The sequence below is a fragment of the Chelonia mydas genome, chromosome 6 (genome assembly GCF_015237465.2).
Source record: "Chelonia mydas isolate rCheMyd1 chromosome 6, rCheMyd1.pri.v2, whole genome shotgun sequence".
NCBI lineage: Eukaryota > Metazoa > Chordata > Testudines > Cheloniidae > Chelonia > Chelonia mydas.
The window spans coordinates 52,136,504-52,158,823 of NC_051246.2; the positions used below are offsets into that span (position 1 = coordinate 52,136,504).

General features: G+C 40.6%; 1 protein-coding gene across 3 annotated transcripts; it reads right to left on the reverse strand.

Moving 5' to 3' along the window:
• Positions 1–1,860: 1,860 nt before the first annotated feature.
• Positions 1,861–22,179, reverse strand: LOC102931639 (actin, aortic smooth muscle). Of its 3 annotated transcripts, none has more exons than XM_037899998.1 (9): positions 22,066–22,179; positions 17,123–17,341; positions 15,058–15,186; positions 13,418–13,528; positions 9,213–9,297; positions 7,118–7,279; positions 6,165–6,356; positions 4,433–4,614; positions 1,861–2,137 (listed from the first exon to the last, which is right to left on the reverse strand). In XM_037899998.1, the coding sequence occupies exons 2-9, from the start codon at positions 17,249–17,251 to the stop codon at positions 1,994–1,996; spliced, it is 1,134 nt and encodes a 377-aa protein (XP_037755926.1). In that variant the 5' UTR covers positions 17,252–17,341; positions 22,066–22,179; the 3' UTR covers positions 1,861–1,993. The 3 variants fall into 3 exon arrangements, with proteins under 3 accessions (XP_037755926.1, XP_007068018.1, XP_043405974.1); XM_007067956.3 differs by having other exon boundaries at positions 17,123–17,299; positions 22,066–22,137; XM_043550039.1 differs by lacking the exon at positions 1,861–2,137 and having other exon boundaries at positions 4,331–4,614; positions 17,123–17,299; positions 22,066–22,137.
• Between the last annotated feature and the right edge of the window lie 141 nt (positions 22,180–22,320).

The following is a 22,320-nucleotide window of genomic DNA, read 5'->3' on the forward strand; positions in this document are numbered from 1 at the left end:
GGAAATGGCATGGACAAACACACAGCATGCAGATGGATGATCAAATGTCAACCAAAAATGCTGGTTCCGTTCAATGGGCAAACAGTTCACTGGCAGTACCCAAGAAAAACAAATGGGGCAGCAGCAGCACTTGATACGAACTGCTGAGCTTGACATCAGTTAATCACTTCTTGCTTACGTGCTGTGTTCCAGGGCAATGTCTGTTATGTTGTCTCTGAAGGGAACAGGAATTATTTATATCATCCTCTATTTTTTTCATACTTTAAAAATGTTGTCTTGAAATAAACCTTTGGTCATTTTACCTCGAAGAAAAAACCTGGCTTCTATAAAAGCTGGCCATTAAAAAATGTACTCCTTCCCCAGAGCACAGGCCACATAAACAGGCTGTGAGCTGAGGAAGTATGCATTGAATCCATTTCCCTGGCCATAGAAAATCAACACGCTACACAGATGGTGTGTTTTTCCCCTCCTTGAAAGAAAGGAGCTATCTTTGCTGACAAATCCTCTTTCTAGCTGTGAATGAAGGATTTAGGAAGTACCAGTGCAGAGTGCAGTGACATCAGTGAGAGAGAGATCATTGTCCAGTTGTTAGATCGCTCGACTGGGTGTCGAGAATCCTGGATTATATTCCAGACTCTGCCCTTGGAAGACCTTGTCCAATCACTCTTCCTCTCTCTGCCACGCTTTCTCAATCTAGGAACAGGTATAATACTTACCTAGCATACCTCATAGTGAGTGAACTCGGAAGGCCTGGTATTAAAGTCATGAAGTCAAAGGGAGGCTTTCCTAAGGAGTGCAGAATCAGGTCCATATGTCAAATAAGTTTGTTTGGCACTTGAAACATAGCAAGGAGGGTACAAACGCTTTCATCAGTTTCAAGGACAGCACATTACAGTACACTGAGCCATTTGGAAGTACAGGCAAATGTTTTTTTATAGAAATTGTGAAACTTTTGTTAGTTTAATTTTAAAATTGCTTATCTTGAATACTTAGTTGGAATTTAACAAAGCAATTTTCATGACCTAATTAAATTAAAATAGACTGTTATGACTACTTATTAGTATATGTTTATACTAATTGGTTACTATATAATTAATGTAAATCACTTTAGCATGGATAATTACACTTTTATTGATCCATTAAACCAGAAGAGTTTGATAACACATTTGAAAGGCTTGTTATTTACTTAGTATTAATTTCTTTGGCATAAAAAGGACAGTGATAGCAAGTTAATTAAAATCAATTAACTGATTAAAAAAAGACATTTAAGCAGAACAATGTATGACAGGTAAATTAATCTGGTACATGTAATTACAGCACCAAAGCACTACAGTTTGTTGACACTTGTGGCTGATAGCATGGGTTCCTGCCACACAATCATGGGAAGCAAAGGAAAAGATTATATGCAACTTCTGCACAAAGGACTTTGCACTTTAGGACCCATCTAAATTTGCTGTGTCTGCCACTTTCTCACTGTGGGGAAATTCATCCCTATACAGAGGGACAGCAAAAAAGCTATGCACCACATAATACTCAAATAAGGCTTACAGGGTGCATAGACTTTGTGATGGGTCTCTGCACAAGGGGAGAATTTCAACCTATATGAGATTGGAGAAATCATTTAATTTTTGTGCAGTTCAGATTCTCCATTAGTAAAAGAGGGTAATACTACTGATCAGCACCACAGCAATTTTGTGAGGCTTAACTTGTGAATGTTTGTAAAATGCTCTGAGATTCATGAAGGAAAATTTCTACAGAATTGATTGTTTTATTGCTATAATTACTCTTGGAAGGCATCTGTCAATTGCATGTTAAATTACAGTGTCTTTTCCTCATTCAAAAACAAGACAAACAATATACTAATCAGCATGATAACCATTTATTGTGTTTTAATAAGCGGTGGAAGGAAATCTAAAGCATGTACTGCCCACAAGGGGGGATGTGGTGTAGAGAACCACTGTTACTTATCATTGATGGCACATCATGAGCGTACTCAAAAGCATTTGCGATGGACAATAGAAGGACCAGCTTCCTCATATTCATCTTTGCTGATCCACATTTGCTGGAAGGTAGACAGAGAAGCCAAGATCGAGCCCCCAATCCAGACGGAGTACTTACGTTCTGGTGGTGCGATCATCTAGAAGGGGAGAGAAGTATAACATTTTACGAGCAGAGTAATGAGTAGCTCACACAACAACATCTCGTCTGTGCAAATTTACTAGGTCAAAGCCAGTTCTCCATTACAGCAGTGCAATACCATTGAAATAAAACATCCAACAGCTAAAAAGCCAGTCATCTCTTCAGCCTTGCAGCTGCAGTCAGAATTATTTCAATGTAACAATTTGGCTCCTGACTATATGGGCCAGATCCTGAGAGGAAGCCAATGGAGTGGCACATACTCAGCATTATTCTGAATCAGACCTGAAGATGGTAATGAAAAACGGGCAAGGACCAAAACAGTCAGCTATCTGCAGATTGCCAGGGGTTTTTAGTAACTTGATCCACATTGAAGCCAAGAAAGTGCTCATCAGCTGTTTATTACATGTTATCTAGATGAAAAACAACCACTTGCTATGCATGTACCTGGGTGTCATAGAATCATAGAATATCAGGGTTGGAAGGGACCTCAGGAGGTCATCTAGTGCAGCCCCCTGCTCAAAGCAGGACCAATCCCCAGTTTTTGCCCCAGATCCCAAATGGCCCCCTCAAGGATTGAACTCACAACCCTGTGTCCCAGCTAAAATCCCTAGATGGCCTTTTCATTAAGGTGTGTTGTAGTGCATTAACGTTCTTTGGATGCATGTGGGCCAATATACTTAACTAACTGACTTTCAAGTAAGTTGAGATTGCACAGAACCTCACAGGATTGGGCCCCATATACTTTTAGATTTTCAAAAATGATTGTGTTTGGGTGCCCAATTTGAGACACTTTAAAGGGGTCTCAGAGGGCAGGTGCTCAGCACTTTTGGAAAATCAGGCCCTAATAAGGTGTCTCCAGTTGGGCCCCCCCAAATCACTAGTAACTTTTGAAAATCTTGGCCCTAGTTGTTCATTAAGATTTAAATGAGATGCATATTTAATTAGATTAAGGCTAGAGAGTTGTGCTGCTAGTTGTAATTATTCCTATTTCATGAGAAAGTTACCAGAAAAGTTTGATTTAATGAGTGTTTGATTTGGGCAGCATCTTGTGGGGGGTTTTGTTGCTGTTTAACAAACCCAGAGTTGGTCCCCAGAGCTTTAATATCTGAGAATAATTTTTGGCACCCTCACCCAAGTCAAAGTTAATTGCTCATCTCTTCTCAGTGTGATCTAGTAGACATGGACCTGGACTTACTGCTTGACCTGGGTTCAATTCACAGCTCCGCCCCTGAGCTGCTGTGTTACCATGGGCAAGTTTCTTCACTTCTATGTGCCCCTATTTCCCCTCCCACCAGTTATCTGTCTTGTCTATTTAGATTGTACATTCTTTGGGGCACGTAGCGGAAAAGTCTGATGACAGCTGGCCTAGTGGCCTCATGGTTTCTGCCAATCCGGTCATCCCAGAGGGAGCTCAGACTGCAGCCTCAATCACCCCTCATGCTCCAATTGCTCCTCCAGAGATGGGTCACTACAAAGGAGTGGGTGGAGGGGTGGGGAACAGTGCAAGATAGAGGAACCTGGGCCTACCTATGCCATCAAGTCCTGACCCAGGGCCCTAGCGGTTTATTAAAGTGTCCAGCCCTGTTACTGAGCTACCTCAAATTATGTTTTCCCCTGGGTCATTTCCTTCTAGTCTGGAGTTCCTCAGTTGGAGGCACGGTCACTGGCTTAGCAGACTCTCTTTGGTCTCTTAGCATATGTCTACACAGCAATTAGACACCCACAGCTGGCCCATGTCAGCTGACTTAGTCTCATCGGGCTTGTGCTAAGGGGCTGTTTAATTGTGGTGCAGACATTCAGGCTCGGGCTGCAGCCCGAGCTCTGGGAGCCTCCCATCTGATACGGTCCTAGACCCCAATCCTCCTTTGGTTTTTGCAGCTCCATCCTCTCCTGGTTCTCCTTCTACCTCTTTGGTTGTTTATTCACAGTCTCTCTTTTGATGGGTTCTCTCTTCTCCTATTTCAATTTCCATTAGAGTCACAGAGGGCTCCGTTGTTGGCTCCCTCTTTACACTGTCTTTAGGAGACCTCATTCACTCACACAGTTTCAATTACCATTTTTATGCCAATATCTGACAAATCAGTCTCTGAATCCTGAGTGACATTGATAAAATAAGGAAGAAAGGTTAGATGACTTGCCCAAGGTCACAAAAATCCATGGCACAGCCAGGAACAGAATCAGCTGCAGTAGCTTCCAGCCTTCTGTTCTAAGCACTACACACTTGTTCTCTTGTGGTCTGATTTCTTAACAAAAGAAACTCGAAAAAAAAATCTGTATAAAGTGCTAGGATTACCTTAATCTTCATAGTACTTGGAGCCAAAGCTGTGATCTCTTTCTGCATGCGATCACCAATACCAGGGTACATTGTTGTTCCCCCAGAGAGCACATTATTAGCATAGAGATCCTTACGGATGTCAATATCACATTTCATAATGCTGTTATAAGTGGTTTCATGAACACCTGCAGATTCCATTCCTGTTTGAAAATAATATTTTAATACATTACATGCATATGTTTAGCAATCCATTTCACCTATTTCTTTACTACTGTCAACATGGAAGGATGACTCATACAGATCAGGGTCAATGGTCCCTAAACATACTGTATTTGCTGACATAGCCCCCTTAAGAAAATTCCAGGAACAAGCTATGAGATGCTGGAAGGGGGGGGTGGGGGAGAGATAAAGATAAGTGCAATTTTTTACCTTCCCTGTCAACTCCAGGTGGGAACAGGATTTCAAATGGCAGACATAAAATAGACTTGAAAAGAAGAAAGATTCTCTCCTACTGTGTTCTAATGCTTGGGATTTAGATTGCCTCAAGCATAAATTGATGCCATTATTTAGCAAACAAAAAAAAGAGCAGTTTGAGCTGTTCCCACAATAGTCTGCTGTTCCTGTGGTCAAGTATATTGGTATTAGAAAGAAGTAAGACCCACTCCCAACTCCAGCTGGATAAAACAATTCTTATAAGCCAGTTTGAATAACTAGGTAACATGAAAACACAGTAAAGCCCACTTATGGTGGTGATATCTTTCCCCCAGAAGAGACACAAGGAGTTTCCCTGTGACAGAGTACAATTTACACAAAATCATGCTTTCAAATAATTCAGAACTCTCATTCTGACACAGACTTGTGTGCCCAAGAACTGCTAGGCACCAGTGGTGGTTCTGCTACTGTGTATCCTCAAATCCCTTAACCTTTCCACATCCCAGTTTCCACATCTATAAAACAGAATTTCCACAGAGGCCTGCTCCTGCTCCAGGACAGGGGCTCAGACACCGAGATGGGCGCTATACAGGTGCTTCAATGGACAGACTTGTAGATAGAAATCAGTGAGAGTTTTACCACTTCCAGGGAAGCAGGACTGAACTGACTAAGGGCCAGTCCTGCTGTCATTACTCAGTCCTCGTTGCTGAAGTCAATGGAAGGAAAGCTTGAACTACCATACACTGAAGGTGGATTTTGACTCTACAAAGGGTTGTAGATAAACTACTGGAAAATAATAATACATGGGTTTTATACTCTATAGCTTGCTGAGCTGAAGACTAGGGAACTGATTGTGGAGCAGAGGCAGCATCTGGATGAGAAATATTTTTTCTTACATTCTCAGATATTTATCTCACTTAGCACTAATGTACAGCTGTACTGATATCAATCAGTCTGAACTGGAAGCAGTATCTTCTCATGGTACTAAAGTACTGGCTGGTAGGCTTTGGTCTTAGTCTGGTGAACTGATACAGGTATTTGACACAAACATGAAAAATCACTGTCTTAGAACCCTGGTACTTTCTAGCCTGATAGGCAAATTAATATATAGCAAAACCACCAGATCTGTCTACATTCTCCAAAGAGTAACCTCCCCATATATCAGAGGGGCTGAGCAAACCCAACTCCTGATGGAGTCAATAGAAGCTACAGGTTCTCAGGACATAAAAGTATCTATATTTTAATGTTTCCCTTACAGTTAAACACAACATTATTTTCCAGTTCAGCCAAGCCCTTTGCAAACACCGCCCAGGCCCACCTATGAATGAAGGTTGGAAGAGAGTTTCTGGGCATCGGAATCTTTCATTCCCAATGGTGATGACTTGCCCATCAGGAAGTTCATAACTCTTCTCGAGAGAAGAGGAAGAAGCAGCTGTTGCCATTTCATTTTCAAAATCCAAAGCCACGTAGCAAAGCTTCTCCTTTATGTCCCGCACAATCTCACGCTCCGCTACAAACACCCAACAAAAAGAAGAAAGAAATGTTATTTTAAAAAAAGGATCACATTAATTATATCTTTTATCAACATTCAATATGGCAGCCAGAAGACACACTCGGGACAGATTCCATCACACGTGGTGTGTGTGCGCGCACATGTGTGTGCATGCGTGCAGGGATGCAGTAGAGTCTAGTGGATTAATCACAGACTTGTGACATAGGGACTGTTGGGCTCTAGTTGTAGTTCTGACATTGACCAATGTCAGGGCTCTAGTTGTAGTTCTGACATTGCCCAATGTGTGGCCTCCAGGAAATTGCTTAACATTTCCATGCCCCAGTTTCCCCATCTGTAAAATCATGCTGATTGTGTCATACTTCCTTCTAGGGGTACTGTGCAGATTAATTCATGTTTGTGCCACCAAACCTCCAACAAACATCACTAGCCAAAACACAATAGTAAAAATATTGCCATATACTAGTTCCCCTTGGGAGCAAAATGGCTGTGACAACACATGGACAAAAAAAAACAACAGAAAAAAAGAACAGCTTATTTATGTTGTACACTTCCTACTCAGCCTGCAAAGCACCAGCATTCTGGACCTTAGAGATGGAAGACGCCCACTAGCTCACACTGTCTATGTCTCTGGCCTATCGAGGGTTGTACCTTGCAATGCAGCTTTGGTGTAGCAAATCACATACACACTGGCAGTCCAATATGACACCAAAAAGAGTTAGTGTGCCCATGTAAGTTGCATATGGAAGGCATCTTATTACCAGTGGTGACGAAAGAATAGCCTCTTTCTGTGAGAATTTTCATGAGATAATCGGTGAGGTCTCTCCCTGCCAGGTCCAGCCTCATGATGGCATGGGGCAAAGCGTAACCCTCATAGATGGGTACATTGTGTGTGACACCATCCCCAGAGTCCAGAACGATTCCTGGGAAAGAAAAGGAAAAGCTTGGCATTCTCAGCCAACACAGAACCCACAACTTCTGCACATTCTAAAGAGAAAGCTGAAACAATAATAAAAGGACTTTTTAGGAGATGTTCATATGATAACCCCTTTTGTCTTCATTATAAGTGGAGCTCTGCTTGTGTGTGGTGGAAATTGTTAGCATGCACGAAGAAGCAACTGCCTTTGGCAAAAGCATGAAGCACTCTGCAATTGTACTGTATTGTTCTCTCTCAACTGATGCGAATGATAATGATGTTACATTTATACAGAGCTCTTCATCTCAAAAGACTCAGAGCACTATATGGACTAAAAATGATGTAAAATTGAACACAGAGATCATCTCATCAACAATTAAAATACAGCCTCCTCAGGGTTGAACACAGCAACTGTTTAACAGTGCAGTGCACTGCACTGTGTAGCGTTGCTGCACTTTAGGGCAGGAAGTGAAGAACATCTTTTCCATTGAAAAGTGGATGAAAGTTTCCAATATTAAATACACACAGAATGGAGCCTTTTAAAGGAATCAACAATTTGCCACAAAGGTTGATTCTCATAAACGGGTGATCTCTTTTCACAAACTAGACACGGGCTGGGCAAACTTTTTGGCCCAAGGGCCACATCTGGGAATTGAAATTGTATGGCGGGCCATAAATGCTCACAACATTGGGGTTGGCGTGCAGGAGGGGGTGAGGGCTCTGGTTTGAGTACGGGCTTCGGGGTGGAGCCAGAAATGAGTTCGGGGTGTGGGAGGGGGCTCCAGACTGGAGATTGGGGTGCGGGCTCCGGGGTGGGGCTGGGGATGAGTAGTTTGGGGTACTCCAGTCTGGGATCGAGGGGTTCAGAGGGTGGGAGGGGGATCAGGGCTGGGACAGGGGGTTGGGGAATGGGGAGGGTCTCGGAGTGCAGGCTCTGGACGGCGCTTACCTCAAGCAGCTCCCAAAAGCAGCAGCATGTCCCTTCCCCGGCTCCTATGTGGAGGCGTGGCCAGGTGGCTCTGCACTCTGCTCTGTCTGTAGGCACTGCCCCTGCAGCTCCCATTGGCTGCGGTTCCCAGCCAATGGGAGCTGTGGGGTCAATGCTTGGGGTGGGGGCAACATGCAGAGCAGAGCCCCCGGCTGTCCCTAGGCATAGGAGCTGGAGGGGGGCCAGGCCGCTGCTTCCCCAGCTGGAGGGCCGGAGCAGGGCAAGCTCCAGACCCCAGTTCCCAGCAGGAGCTTGAGTACCGGATTTACATGGCTGGTGGGCCGGATCCTGCCCACAGGCTGTAGTTTACGCACCCCTGAACTAGACTGAGGCACCAGGCTGTAAAGCCAGATGGTATTTTCAATTTTTTTCAAAATGTACCAAGGCCTCAGTGTTCCTGAAATATAATTTATGGCCTTAATACTTGATCAGGTATTAAATGGTTGTCATGAGGGATTTCTCTGCTAATGCTAATTATCTCTTCACAGCAGACTCTGAGTTAGATAATTGACAAGTATAATGTTTAAACAGGATATTTTCTTATAATGATTCAATAGTATTCTTTTGTCAGGAACATGTTTAATGGTAAAGATAACATGGAAATAAATAAAGTGGGGATTTGGAACATGAGTTGGTTAAGTGTTTGCTTCTTTTATCTGATGTGCAGTTAAGTGGAGTCTCAAATTATATCGTCTTTCTCTAATATAAACATAGGTTATAGGCTCCTCAGAGAAATTCTCCTATACATGAATAGGTAGAGGGCTAGTAGTTTTGGAACAGAAAGAGAAGAGTTCTATTCTTGTAATGGCCAGGGGCATGATATGCTTGTACAGTATAGGGCAAGCATGCAGTTCCTAGATGGCTATAGATTCTTGACAGAACATATATAGTGTGTCTATATCAGCATACATGAGAGAGACAGACAGTAAGACTGACACCCACAGAAACTCACCAGTGGTTCGACCAGATGCATATAGAGATAGAACTGCCTGAATTGCTACATACATAGCAGGTACATTGAATGTCTCAAACATGATCTGCAATTAAGAGTTTACGAATCTTTAGGCTATACAATCAGGAGCATTTGAAGAGACAATAAGTCTTTCCTTAACTTATAGATCACTTGCTAGTGCAGATTTATACCCAGATAACTCATCTCCCCAACAAACTACTAAAATTAATTTCATCCATTCACTGCTGTGTAAACAAAATTCTGTGTCAACCCAAAGGAAAAAAATAACCGTAACATGTATATTTTATCACTTTAAAATATATTCAGATTATAAATAGGATTTAGAACACAATGTAAATAATACGTGTTTGAACTTAAAAGTTAATTATTGTTGTGTCAAGCATTTTCAGCTGGAAAGAAATATTATTTAATGATGTACTTTTCCCAGTAATATTACTCTTCACATAAATAAGATACATCTTGTTGGTAAAGTTCACCCACTAGTCTAAAACAAAAAGGAAAATAAATTACATACATTTTATATTGTTTCTCTTGCATTTTAATGTTCCTTTTGTATTTAAAAGTCTGGGTTTGGGATTTTGTTTTTTTTTTTAACCATTAAACCCTATGCATCTGCCCTCATCCTGGTGTCAAAGCACCATTAAAAATATCACAAATTTCCTTTGCTTTCCACACTTGTTTCTCAAGAACTTGCAATAGCAAAGAGTTATAAACAATATACACTTCTATGGCCACTTCCTCTGATGATTTTAAAGCTCTATTAAGCTGCACATCATCCCAGTGAAGTGGGTGTTGTTATATACAATTTATGGATAGGGAAACTCAGGCAAAGAATGGGGAACTAACTTTCCCAAACTCACAAATGTAATTGTAGCCATGTTGGTCCCAGGATATTAAAGAAACAAGGTGGGTGAGGTAATATCTTTTAGTGGACAACTTCTCTTGGTGAAAGAGACAAGCTCTGTGGATCTCGAAAGCTTGTCTTTCTCACCAACAGACGCTGGTCCATTAAAATATATTACCTCACCCACCTTCTCTCTCCAAACTGACAAAAGAAGTTAGGGGCATAATGGGAATGGAACCCAGGAGTCCTGACTCCTAGTCCCTGCTCTAATCACTAAACAAGAATGACTCACTGTCTACCTCCCCACTCTGATAAAACCTTCCCAGCTGCCACCACCTCCCCTGAGGTATTAGACCCCGAGGCCCCCGAGACAAATGATACCATTTCTTCAAACACTGGCAAAGAATGTCCCTAAAGCAATGCACTTACCATCCCTTTCCTACAAACTGAGAGCACCTCCTCCTTTATTAGCTACACTTGCAGTGTTCTTGAGTTCTCTCCTGATCCAGTTTTACCGGGGGGGGGGGGGGGAGCACACTGTACTTTGCTTAGGGTTTGATCCAAAGTTCAATTAAATCAACTGAGTCTTCCAACTGATCTCACTAGGATTTGGCTTAGGCCCATATTGGGCCCTATTCAGTGTGGCAGGCACACGGAGATGTAAACCACACTTCCATCTCTGCGGTAACCTAGCCCCTTGCCCTGGAGGAGGATTAGAGGGAAACACAGGTGAAGTTCTCCTATAAGTACCTATAGCAGACATACCCATTGCTATAGTATCAGAGAACCTTCTATGTTCCAGGGCAGATCTTCAAAGGCATAAATGACACTTAGGTACCTAATGTGCCATTTGCATCTTAGAAACTATGCGTCTATGTACATACCACAGGTTCTCCCTCAGGTTTGCACCAGGTGGAGCATCTTTAGTTTCCAACTGGCCTCGCTAGGATCTCTGCTAGTGAAGGCTGTTTGGGGCAAGCACTGATAACATGGGTGCATCCCTTTCCCAGTCAGTGCTTCCCATGCTCCTGAGAGCAATTTGTCCCCCCTAGTGTAGGGAATGTTATGGCCACTTTTCATCATTACAACTTCCCTCCTGAACTTGCATCTACACCAGTGGGAGCCAATGAAGACAGATGGGTTAAATTTAGACTCTTGATTTCATATGTTAGCATCTCTGCAAAGAGACTACGGTTTAAGAAAAAGGACTTGTTCCTTTCAATGACACACTATATTTTAATTACTGGCATTTCATTTCCAATTAATGACTTAATGTAATAAGTGATAATCTTTTTTTTTATTTTAAAATTGAATTTATTATCACTGCATAATGGCAGACACACACTACCTTGTCTTGCTGTGAAAGCAACAATTGTCTGGTTGTTGAAAGCAGCTATCTTCATCATGTGCTTTGCAATACCCCTTTCTTTGTATTGCCCCCCAGTAAGGGGCTCATCTCAGTTCTTATTGCTTAATTAACTCATTTACATTGTCATTACACACATAAGGGTCATATTAAATGCATACCAAAAATGTGCATGAAGGGAAATGCAAATCCATGTCAATTTTTTCTTGGTGCTGAGCATGTATATATCTATAATATATAGATATATATATAGTACTATAGTATATATAGTATATAGTACTGTTTATACATATATACATATGTATAGTACTGTTTATACATATGTATATATGTATAAACAGTACTATAATTGTGTTTAGTACTGGTGACTCCACACTCCAATTTTTGAGGGAAGCAGTATGGCCTTCTGGATGGAGTGGTGCTCTAGAAGACACAGACCCCTGAGTTCTAGATCAGGCTCTGACGCCAATCTGCTAGATGGCCTGGGAGGCATGTCATACAACAGAAAAATTTTCAGAAGTGCCATCTAAGTTTGGATGCCTCTAGACCTATTAAATCCCCAAACTGGCAGGGAGAGTCCCATTTTTGAACACTCTGTCCCTGGTTCCTGAGACGCTGTTTCATCGATACCACTGCAGAGTTGCAGGCAAGATACCCTAGGCTGTGTGTCAATGCTTAGAGCCTAGTCCCCAACACCCACATTTACCATATGGCTGGAGTAATGCCTCACCCAATATGTAGGGTATCGCTCCAGCCACATGGCAGTGGGCAGATAGGTTGGGAATCATGCAGGGGGCAGGATTAGAGGGAGTAGAGGGAGAATTTGAAGCAAGAGCTAGAGAAAAAGTAGAGAAAATCATGGTTTGATGTGGAGCCAAGGAATGGATTTGGTTGGAAGGGAATTAATGCAAACAACATACTGCATATTCAAATATGAATATTAACTCATTACATCATGTGGATGTGTGTGTGATGACTGCCGTCTTGGCCAACACCGGGGATTGAACTGGAGACCTCCAGCAGAGTTAAAGGTTTAAGTCTCTACAGTCCCAGCTACAGAGTCTGGCTCTTTAACTCCAGTTGTAGCAGACTCACGTCATCTGTGGAGATGGGGAAACACAAATCATGCACTAAGCAGTGAATTACATATTTCCTCTGGATGGAGAAAGCTCAACCTGAGTGCATAAGGCCTAAAGCAATTTGAATCCTAGGCAAGTCCCCACTTACATGACAGCTGCATCTTCTCTGGTACATTGGGGTTTGACCTGACAACCCGCAGAGGAGAAAGCAATGAGTCTCTACAGCTGGAGCTAAAGAGCCAAACTCTATAGAGGGATCAATAACAAACTCACATCCTCTGTGATTTGGACGCAGAATGACACATAACACACCAACCAGCTGATTACACAAATTCTCCAGATGTCCAGTCCTACATCCTTAACAAGTACATGCTTCAGTTTCTACGTGCCCAAAACCAGACACTTAAAGGTCTGAGTTTCAGAAGTGCTGAGCACTCACAACTCCTGCTGAAGGCAACAAGAGGTTCGACATCCCAGCCCTACTGAATATCAGACTACAGTTGTCCAGAGCCAGGCATCTAAAATGAGAGACTATTTTGAGAATGTGGGGCCTAACCTCCTTGCCTCACATTCCCCAGGAGAAAAATGGGACAATGCAACAAACCACCCTTGTGAGGGAAGATCACTTAGGGTTTGTAAGGCACTTGAGAAATATGAATCACTTCCAAACGTAATAAGTAAACATTTTCTTCTTATCCACAGAAGAGGAACAGCATAGGCAGCAGAAAAACAAGCTTTTCCACATGTCCCAACCAATGGCCATTGATCCTATCATGGAGGCACTCCCTACAGGAAGAAGGGGGAAGTAGCGTATCTAGGACCGTTTAACTTTTGGCTCCTATGCTGAAACAACCCGTGCAGCACAGCATTAACACAACAATATCCAAATTGTTACCTGAGTCATTTTTTCCCTGTTAGCCTTAGGATTTAAGGGGGCCTCAGTCAGCAGCACAGGATGCTCTTCTGGGGCAACACGAAGTTCATTATAGAAAGAGTGATGCCAAATCTAAAATGAAAAGACAGTTTAGGGCAACATTTTGCTGACTGCTTCCTTTCTTGGTGGGTCAAAGTTGTGTTGAAAGAGGCATTTGTCATTTCAAATACAGTTTCAATGAATTTTAAATATACTTGCACAAAAACATATGCAGGACAGGACAAATTTTGCTGTTATTTTGAGCTGAAATCAATGGGTTTGCAGGAGTATAACAGAGTAGATCTGGGGCCAAATTCTATACCATAGAATCTTTTTACTTGGGATACCACAGATAGGCAGCCTATCATCCTTATTAAGTGGCTGTGCCCATTAAAATCCAGATGCAGTAGCCGACTTAAGAATTGGACAGTTATATGAGGGAAGGAATTCTTCATTCCAGACTGCAAAGCTGCTCCATGGCTTCTATGGTAGCCTAAGTGTCCCCATCCATGGGGATCACGAGTCCTAGCTCATGTAGGCTCTATAAATGAAGTCCAACGATTTCCATCATCTTTGAAAATCAGATGACTAAACCTGGACCTGAACTTAGAATTGAATTGTCATTAATTCTACAGTAACTGGAGTTTATTTGCCACATAATCCGTAAAGCACTTTGAGATCCCTCATGGTGGACAGTGCTATCTATATTTAGCAATGCAAGCTTTGACAGTCCTTCAAGGCTTTGGTGACCCTTGTCTCTCCAATGTGTTCTCCAGCAGCACAGCTCAATATCTGTGCCCACTTTAGGACCTTCCTTTAATGGATACTCCATGGAAGAGTTATAAAGCCCATTAGATAAATGCCAGGAAAATCTTACTTGATAGGAAATAAAGAAGCATTATCACCTTGGGATATTTATGGCTAAACTGGAGTCCTCAACAGAAAAACGTTCTATAGGGAATAAACCTGTGCTCAGAGGCCAGTGTGGGATTTAAGAACAATTTCCATCTTTTCTGCTCTAATATTTGGAATTCCCCAATATATTTTGCCTACATCATCCGAAGCACTGAGAGAGCAACATATAAATACAAGGCAAAGACATCCTTTTGTGTTTTCTTGCCTGTGAGGCCAGGAGAAAGGATTGGTCCTTTCTGTCTTCTATTTTTGTGTTTCTAGGTTAAGGAAGAATGTTTTAAGGTTTCTTCATTTGGATTCTGGGATCCCAATCTAAAACTTTTACTTTGACCAAATTCCAATAGATGTAAAAAAGCAGCTTTGTCTAAGTTAGGACTTCAAAACTGGTCCCAGCACTCTGTAAATGCAGCAGATAAAGTCAGTGTATTTCTAGATCACACTATCAAAGCTGAGGAATAATTTTATATGCACTACTTGGAAAAATTAAAAAGCCTCAGCAACCTATGACCGCCTTATTATTGCCAAGACAAGACCAATCACCACCTTGACTGTTCCACTAATGTATTGTACAACCTTCCCCATAAGTTCTTTGTGTCTGTTCTTTTATGGAGGCAGGGATTGTGCCTTCTTTCTGCCACACATTGTGGGTGCTTCCCAAACAAAATTAATAATGCCTCAGACAAAATGAAATGAAGAAAAACACTCACCTTTTCCATGTCATCCCAGTTAGTGATGATCCCATGCTCAATGGGGTACTTCAGTGTCAGGATCCCTCTTTTACTCTGGGCTTCATCCCCAACGTAACTGTCTTTTTGACCCATTCCTACCATAACACCCTGGAAAATGTAGTTGTCAAAAAATTAGTTTTGTATTGTGTATTTTAAAGGGACACATCTTGAAAAAAAATCACATTTTTGTCTGAAAATGTTGTACCTACTGTAGTTATCATCCTTAGTTATTGCAAAAAGCTATAACTGAAAAGCCAGAGAGGAAAGAATATTTCTCTATTTTCCACTTTTTCTGTGTGCATTTGGCAGTGCTTTGTGTAAAGTCAGTTTCATCATTACCCCTGTTTCTCTCTTGTTGAAAAGGCCCTTATCCACACACCAAGAGAGATGAAACATTTATACAACATATTTAAAAGGAAGTTTTTAGAAATACTTTCAGACATATTATTTACATGGGGCTGTATCCAACCCTGGATAGTCTTTTTGAATTTGTCTTGATTGTAATAGCCACTGTATCTTATTTGCCTAAGGTAATGTGAACAGCATATTTGGGACAATATTATTCAACTGCCATCAAAATCTGTTCCATGTGTAGCTGGATATTCATTAATTTCATGATTTAGGAAATGTACTCATTGAGCTGCATGCATTTGTGTAACTTAAAACTACATGCTAACTCTAATGATTAATAAAACTCAGTGTGCAAGACAAATAGCTAAATAATATACCATGTTTTGTGCATACGGTATTGCAGGTTTTCAGTCATCATGTTTTACTTATAGCTACCAAGACACATTTTAGTTTTCAGGAATCTAACATCCTGACCTTGAATTCCATGCATTCTTTTACTGAAATAAGTAAACCACTTTTGACAAGTAGAAGAATATATTCTACATTTTGTGGCAAGCACTCAATTTTGAAAATTATTAAATTGTTGCAAATACAGATATTTTCTTTTAAAATATATAGAGAGGACATTTAAGCAGTTAAAAGAAGCTGCTAGCCACAAAATTACGCTTATCAGCCCTGCTCGGATTGATAAAGGGATGTTATTAAGGACTTTAATTGGAAACTTAATTGTCTCTACCAGTGCTTAATGCAACGATAAATGGACCTTACCTCTACTATAAATTTGGTTGCTAGTAGTATTTATGGTCTCCCAGCAATATATTTTTTTTATGCTAATAGTCCTCTATCAGCTAAGGATCATTAGTTGTTTACCCTCATAGAAGGTTCACTAGTCACCGAATCTAGGATTTAAGGTCCCAGGGTTCAGACAGTTTTATAATGGGAGGCAAAAAAAGGACTATCAACGTCATGTTAAATAACAATGGTAAATTGTGAGATTAGATGGATCTTTCGTTTACTGACTGGCAGGTATGCAGTTTTATAAAGCTGAAAATATTTACAATGAAATTTTGAAGAGATCACTTCAAGAGATCACTTTGAAGAGATCACCACTCTTCATAACATTGAAGCACCAGTTGCAGTTTCACTCGTGCACATGAATACCATTGAAAGGGCCACCAGAATTCTCCTGCAGACCAATAATTGACTTTACAGCCCAGCAATACCTTTTCCAGAGAACTGGCAAAAACATTCCAACAAGGGCAAGATAGCTTAGTCCCATAAAACCATACAACTCAAATCTTCAGTTTCTAAACGCACCAGTGTCCCATGGAAACTTGTGAAAGTTTGGTCTCCCTTAGAACTGGATCATTGGAGAGGAGGGATCTCAGACAAGTCTGAAAAACTTTGGTCTAACTTTTTAGAAAACTTTGATTAATTCCTAGTGGATGAAAACCAAGATATGTCTTTCCTTTTCCTTCCCTGCCCCCTTGCCTTCCTTTCCTTTCCCATTCCGTAAGTTATTGTCTTTTTTTTTTCTGTTCTCCCTGATTTTGAGGGAAAAAACATGAATACAATAATTTTTTTACAAAAGAACTACAGGCTCAGACCTACATTATGCTTATATCATACCTAACACAGTTTTCAAGGGCAGTAAAAGAGAAATAAAACCTTTGTCCTTTTGGAACAAACTGACCTGGTGTCGAGGACGTCCAACGATCGATGGAAAAACAGCCCTTGGCGCATCATCCCCTGCAAATCCAGCTTTGCAAAGCCCAGAGCCATTATCACATACAAGAGCAGTGGTTTCATCTTCATCACACATTGTATCTCACAGCTCTAGGCTGTAGCAACAGCAACTTACTGCAGGTGGCTGGGGGCAGAAGCAGCTCTTGATCATTTAGAAATTACATTGCTGTAAAAGAGAGTCTTGAAAAATAATCCTAAACAGTGAAGACTACCCTAAGATCCCAATCTAGCAAAGCACTTAAGCATATGCTTAATTTTCAGCAAGAGTAGGTCCCATTGAAGCTAATGGAACTACTCATGCTTAAAGTTAAACATATATTGAAGAGGTTTGCTAGACCTTTTTCCCCCCATCCAAAAGGCAAACCTTTATTTCACATGACCTCTAAAGCAAGAATCCAGAGACATCTTGGTGTTATTGAATGACCATTAGCCACATTCAGTCAAGGCAGAAATGTTCATCTCTCCCCGGCTATGCCAGGGCTGAATTAGCTATTCTAGATGATCCACTTTTCCTGGTACTTGGATAGTTAAGACTGAATTCATTTTTTTCATATTTTATATATATATATATAAAATCAACAGAGAGGAAAAAATCTCTTTCAAATGCTAGTACTTCAGATCAGCATGGCTCTATGGAAACCATAGAGGAGGGTTGTTTGTAACAGGTAATAACTGCATTCAAACAGATTACTCTGAGACGCTGTTTTGGGAGATTTTTTAGCACTAAATTGCAAGTGACAGTGTCAAAGTAACATGATCAATTGTACTAAACACCATTTATGTGGTCTACAAACATATCGCAAATTCCCCTTCTCCCCCAGCGTGTAAGAGCCAATTTGAGAAATGAATGACTAAAAATAATCCTCCCACAAAGTCGCAGGAAAGCGTTTGCTGTGTGTTTTTAAATGGCAGCTGCTCTGTTATGTTAAGTGCTTGCTACAGGAACTATTCTATATTTGTAAATGGTGAATTCCTTATCAACGGGGCTATTCTAAGAAGTGGCGTGGGACATAACTGGCTCAACTAGCCAAAAACAACTTGACTCCAGCAGCTCGCCAACACATCGGGTGAAATCCTGGCCCCATTAAAATCAATGGCACAACCCCATTGATTTCACTGGAGCCTCGATTTCATCTATAGACTTCTGTTTGGGAATCTCTCAAGTTTACTTTTCAGACCGGGCATTCCCCTCCATTTACCACAGGCAGAAAGAGTAGAAAGAATATGCTTCTCCCTCCATGGCAACTCACAGAAGCCCTATACCTCCACTCAGGTTAGAGTAGTGAGATTCAAGGAACAACACTACCCTGGCTCTCTACTAACAGTCGAACAAAAATAAATGCTACTCAGAATGACTAACTCCCAAGCTACATCTGCACCCTCTCTGACATGGTGGATCTTTGGCAGGCATGGACAGCGAAGCCAATGCCAGCATGACCTCTCGGGGAACCATGGTGCCATGAAGCAGCCCCTCTGTGGAGCAGAAGCATCCTTTCCCCAAGATTTCTGCAGTCCCAAGGGCTAGCTGGCCATGCACCAGGCCCTTTCCATGGCCCTCAAACCTGTTCACCAGAAGGGAATGTTTGTTTTAAAGTTTGAACTCCATGAGTTTCCTGGGCTCTCCATCCCTTCCTGCTGTGTTTTATGAAGCAGGGATGCAATCAATACATTAATTAATAAATTGGAGGCCAATCAGAAAAGAGTTAGATTTCTGAGAAATGGGGATGCTAAAATTGAATAAATTACTCAAGCCATGAAAGTTTAACAGGGTTTCCCTGCAGCTGACAGAACAGGATCAGTACATTAAATTTCTTGATTCTTTTCTTCACAAGTCGTCATGACGACAACATAGCAGCACCAGCATAAAAGTCACTACCCAACCTTTTCTGTGAGGCCTGACGAGAATGTAAAGAACTAATAAGATTTTACTTGCCTGTTTCCTTCCTCCCTCTTCCCCACCCCAAAATACACCCCTGTGAGCAAATAAAATTTTGAAAGGGTGATATTGATAAAACTAAATATAAGACTGGTCAAAAAAACATTTGCAAGAAATGGGATCATGATGCAAAGATATGAATTTTAAAATGTCATAAGATAAAAGGAAAATCGTTTTAACTTTTATTGACTTATCTGTATCCAAAAATTCCTTTCCTCTGTTCATTAGTGAATGGGATCATTCGATCACTTGATTGTTAACTGTACTGAATACATTCACTTAGGAATGTATTTAATTACTACTCCTAGTATTGTCTTCTTTCTGAACAGCCAGTTACACTGACTTTGATTGCTGCTTACTGTCTTCAGAAACCATGAGGACGGTATTTGATAGTATGTATTGAAAAACTCATTCATTGACATGACTCCAACAATATAAAGATTGGTCCAGATTTTGATTTTTCCTACATAGGTGTAAATCTGGAGTCAGAACAAGTGACATTTTAAAGCACACAGCAATGGAATTACCTTAGGTTTGCACTGGTGGATATGTGATAAGTTGTGATTCTCAAAGCCTAAAACTGGGGAAACCCTTTCACAAGTCCAGCTCTGCCAAAAGTCTCTGCTAGCCCATGCTGCTTTAGGCAGAGATGCAGAGGACATACTGCTGGATTTGCTGTGCAATATCTTAGTAGTGAAACACACATGGCTCCTATTCATACATATGCTATGTATCTTTTGTCCATAAAACTGTCAGATTAAGTGCATTAATATTTAAAAACTAGATAAACCAGTGTGTTCAAATAACATCACAGAAAAAACTCAAGACAACTCTGAGTTACTCTTGTAAATACTGACTGTGGATCAAATTATGTCCTCAGTTACTAATGCTCAGCTCCCAAGTAATTGGGCTTACTGTGTAAATATAACCGATGGCAGAATTTGGCCCTTTATCTTCAGTCAGAAAGCTATGCTTTGCTTATTATTTCAGGATTATAAGGCCCCAAACGCTAAAGCATTCAACACTTAGGGCACATTTGTCTAGCCTGCAGTGGAGAGCCTCTCAGCCTGGGTTAACACCAGACTTGGGCTAGCGGGGCTTGAGCTAGCACTCCAAAAAATAGCTGCACAAACAATGCTTTGAAGCTACAGCTCAGGTTCTGAAACACCCCCCATCCCGTAGTTCCGTAGGCTTACGGTGCGTCACTTTCAGGATACTTCCAAGATGGAGTCATGCCTGCATCTTTCTTTTTGCTGAACCTACAGAAGCATTAACAATTAGCTCCTTTCCACAAAAGCAGCTCTTTGGATATCTGCTGTAGGTATTCAGAACAGGAAGGAGAATTTCCAGAAATTAGCTGGATTGCAATTTTATTTCCAATCTTAGGTCGCTTACAAAAAATGCTACTAACGATGTCCACTAAAATACTGGGATAATTTAGGAGGAAATTGGTTTAATGGTCTTCTGAGAAAGTTATGAAAAGAGAGTGTGCTGATTACAACTTAGGGATCCCAAGGTATACTTTTATTCTTATCGTTTTTACCTTCTTCATCCAACGAAAAAAAAAGATTTTAAACATGGCTGCTGCTTAAGCCAATACTTCTCTTGTAAACGTTTGCTTCAGGAGTTTTATATTTAGACCATAAAAACAATTTAGCTCAGGGCTGAAATGTTGCAAGATATATTTGAGCTTTGAGAGGTTGTGTGGGTTTTTTTTTCTTTTTTAATAAAACCAACAAAGGAACAAAAACAGGAAGATTTGCCTTGGCTTAAACATGAATTTTCTGGCTCTTGCATCTCACTTTTATTTTTGTTTTGTTTTGTTCTGCATTGAGTATTTCACTTGCTATTCTTTACTCTTCATTCATAAAACAGGGGGTAAGTCTTCTAGGACACTATTAAGTATTTCAATACCTTACTTGATATAATTTGAAACTAAATAACAAATTCTGACCAACATTTTTAACCAGTTATATGACTGGTATTTTGTACCTGTACAGTAACATAAGAAAGGGACGGGGGTTTTATGACTGCCTTAAAGTTAACTTAGCAGGTGAAGGATGGAGCTTTTGCTCTCTTCCCACAATGTGATACTGAAAAATCCACTGCAGGTTAGTTAACAGTTTCAGCACTATTTTGTAATGTTTGCTCAATGTATATGAGCATTAAGAGACAGAGCATTAAGTGCCTTTATTCCTGAACCAAATCCCATTAAAACACAATGGAAAACTTTGCATTGATTCCTTGGATTCCAATGTGGTCCTTATCCAGCCAGAAAACACTAGTAAGGTTCTAAATCTACTGCAGTTCAGTCCTAAATAAATCTTTCTGGAAGGTATGTGCAGTTTCACCATCCATACAAATGGACTCCCATATGGATTAGGAGTACATAATTCCATTCATATCTAATTCAAATCTTCAATATTAAAAATGTATATGACATTAAAGTCTTGTTAGTATATACACACAAAAACCCACTCATCTCTCTCAAACTTGCAAAATTAAATTAAGTACTGAAAAGGTCTTGTATTACTAAGACATTATTACTTTTACAAAAGATGCAGCACATTTACAGTTGTACTATGAAATGTCAAATAACTGCAAGCAACAGAACACAAAGTTCATTTTGTGCTCTGTTATCCTTCCTTTTTTTATTTTGGTTGCTCACTAACTGGCAGCTCAGTTTATATGCACCAGTTCTTCCAAGTCACAAAGGAAGTGAAGTTCTATGGCACACTACTTTTTAATAATTCTGAGGCTCAGCACATAATAGCTATGGGGTTACATCTTGATCCTTAAGGAATAGCCCTTTTGGGATTACTTGCATGACTGAGACAAGCAAGATCTAGCCCATAGTTTACAAAGGAGCAAGAGCTTCAGGTACCTTTGAGATCCTAGACCTGTAGCGTTAAATCATCAAATACAATGTGAAATTATCTCAGGGCAATACTTACCCAAGAGAACAGGAGATGGTGAGGATTTGTAAAAGCTCCTTTGTAAAAGTGAAATGATCTCACCTTCTATTACATTTATATCAGCTTGAGGAATGGAGTTCGCAGAATACCTACATCTGTCAAGCCATTTTTGGAAACATTTGTTTTCAGCTTGTGCTTATCAAAGTGTCAGCTTAAAGGACGGGATAAATTAGGGCAGAATTTCTGACAACCCTGGATTCTTTCCCACTAAGTTGTTCACTACGTTATGGTTAA

What these genes read in the sequence shown, in the direction of transcription:
- LOC102931639 (XM_037899998.1), bottom strand. Translation starts at nt 17,251, where the DNA reads ATGTGTGATGAAGATGAAACCACTGCTCTTGTATGTGATAATGGCTCT. An exon ending in TTGGACGTCCTCGACACCAG is followed by an intron (nt 15,187 to 17,122) that starts GTCAGTTTGTTC and finishes TACATTTTCCAG; the next exon opens with GGTGTTATGGTAGGAATGGG. An exon ending in TGCATCTGGTCGAACCACTG is followed by an intron (nt 7,280 to 9,212) that starts GTGAGTTTCTGT and finishes TTTCTTTCCCAG; the next exon opens with GAATCGTTCTGGACTCTGGG.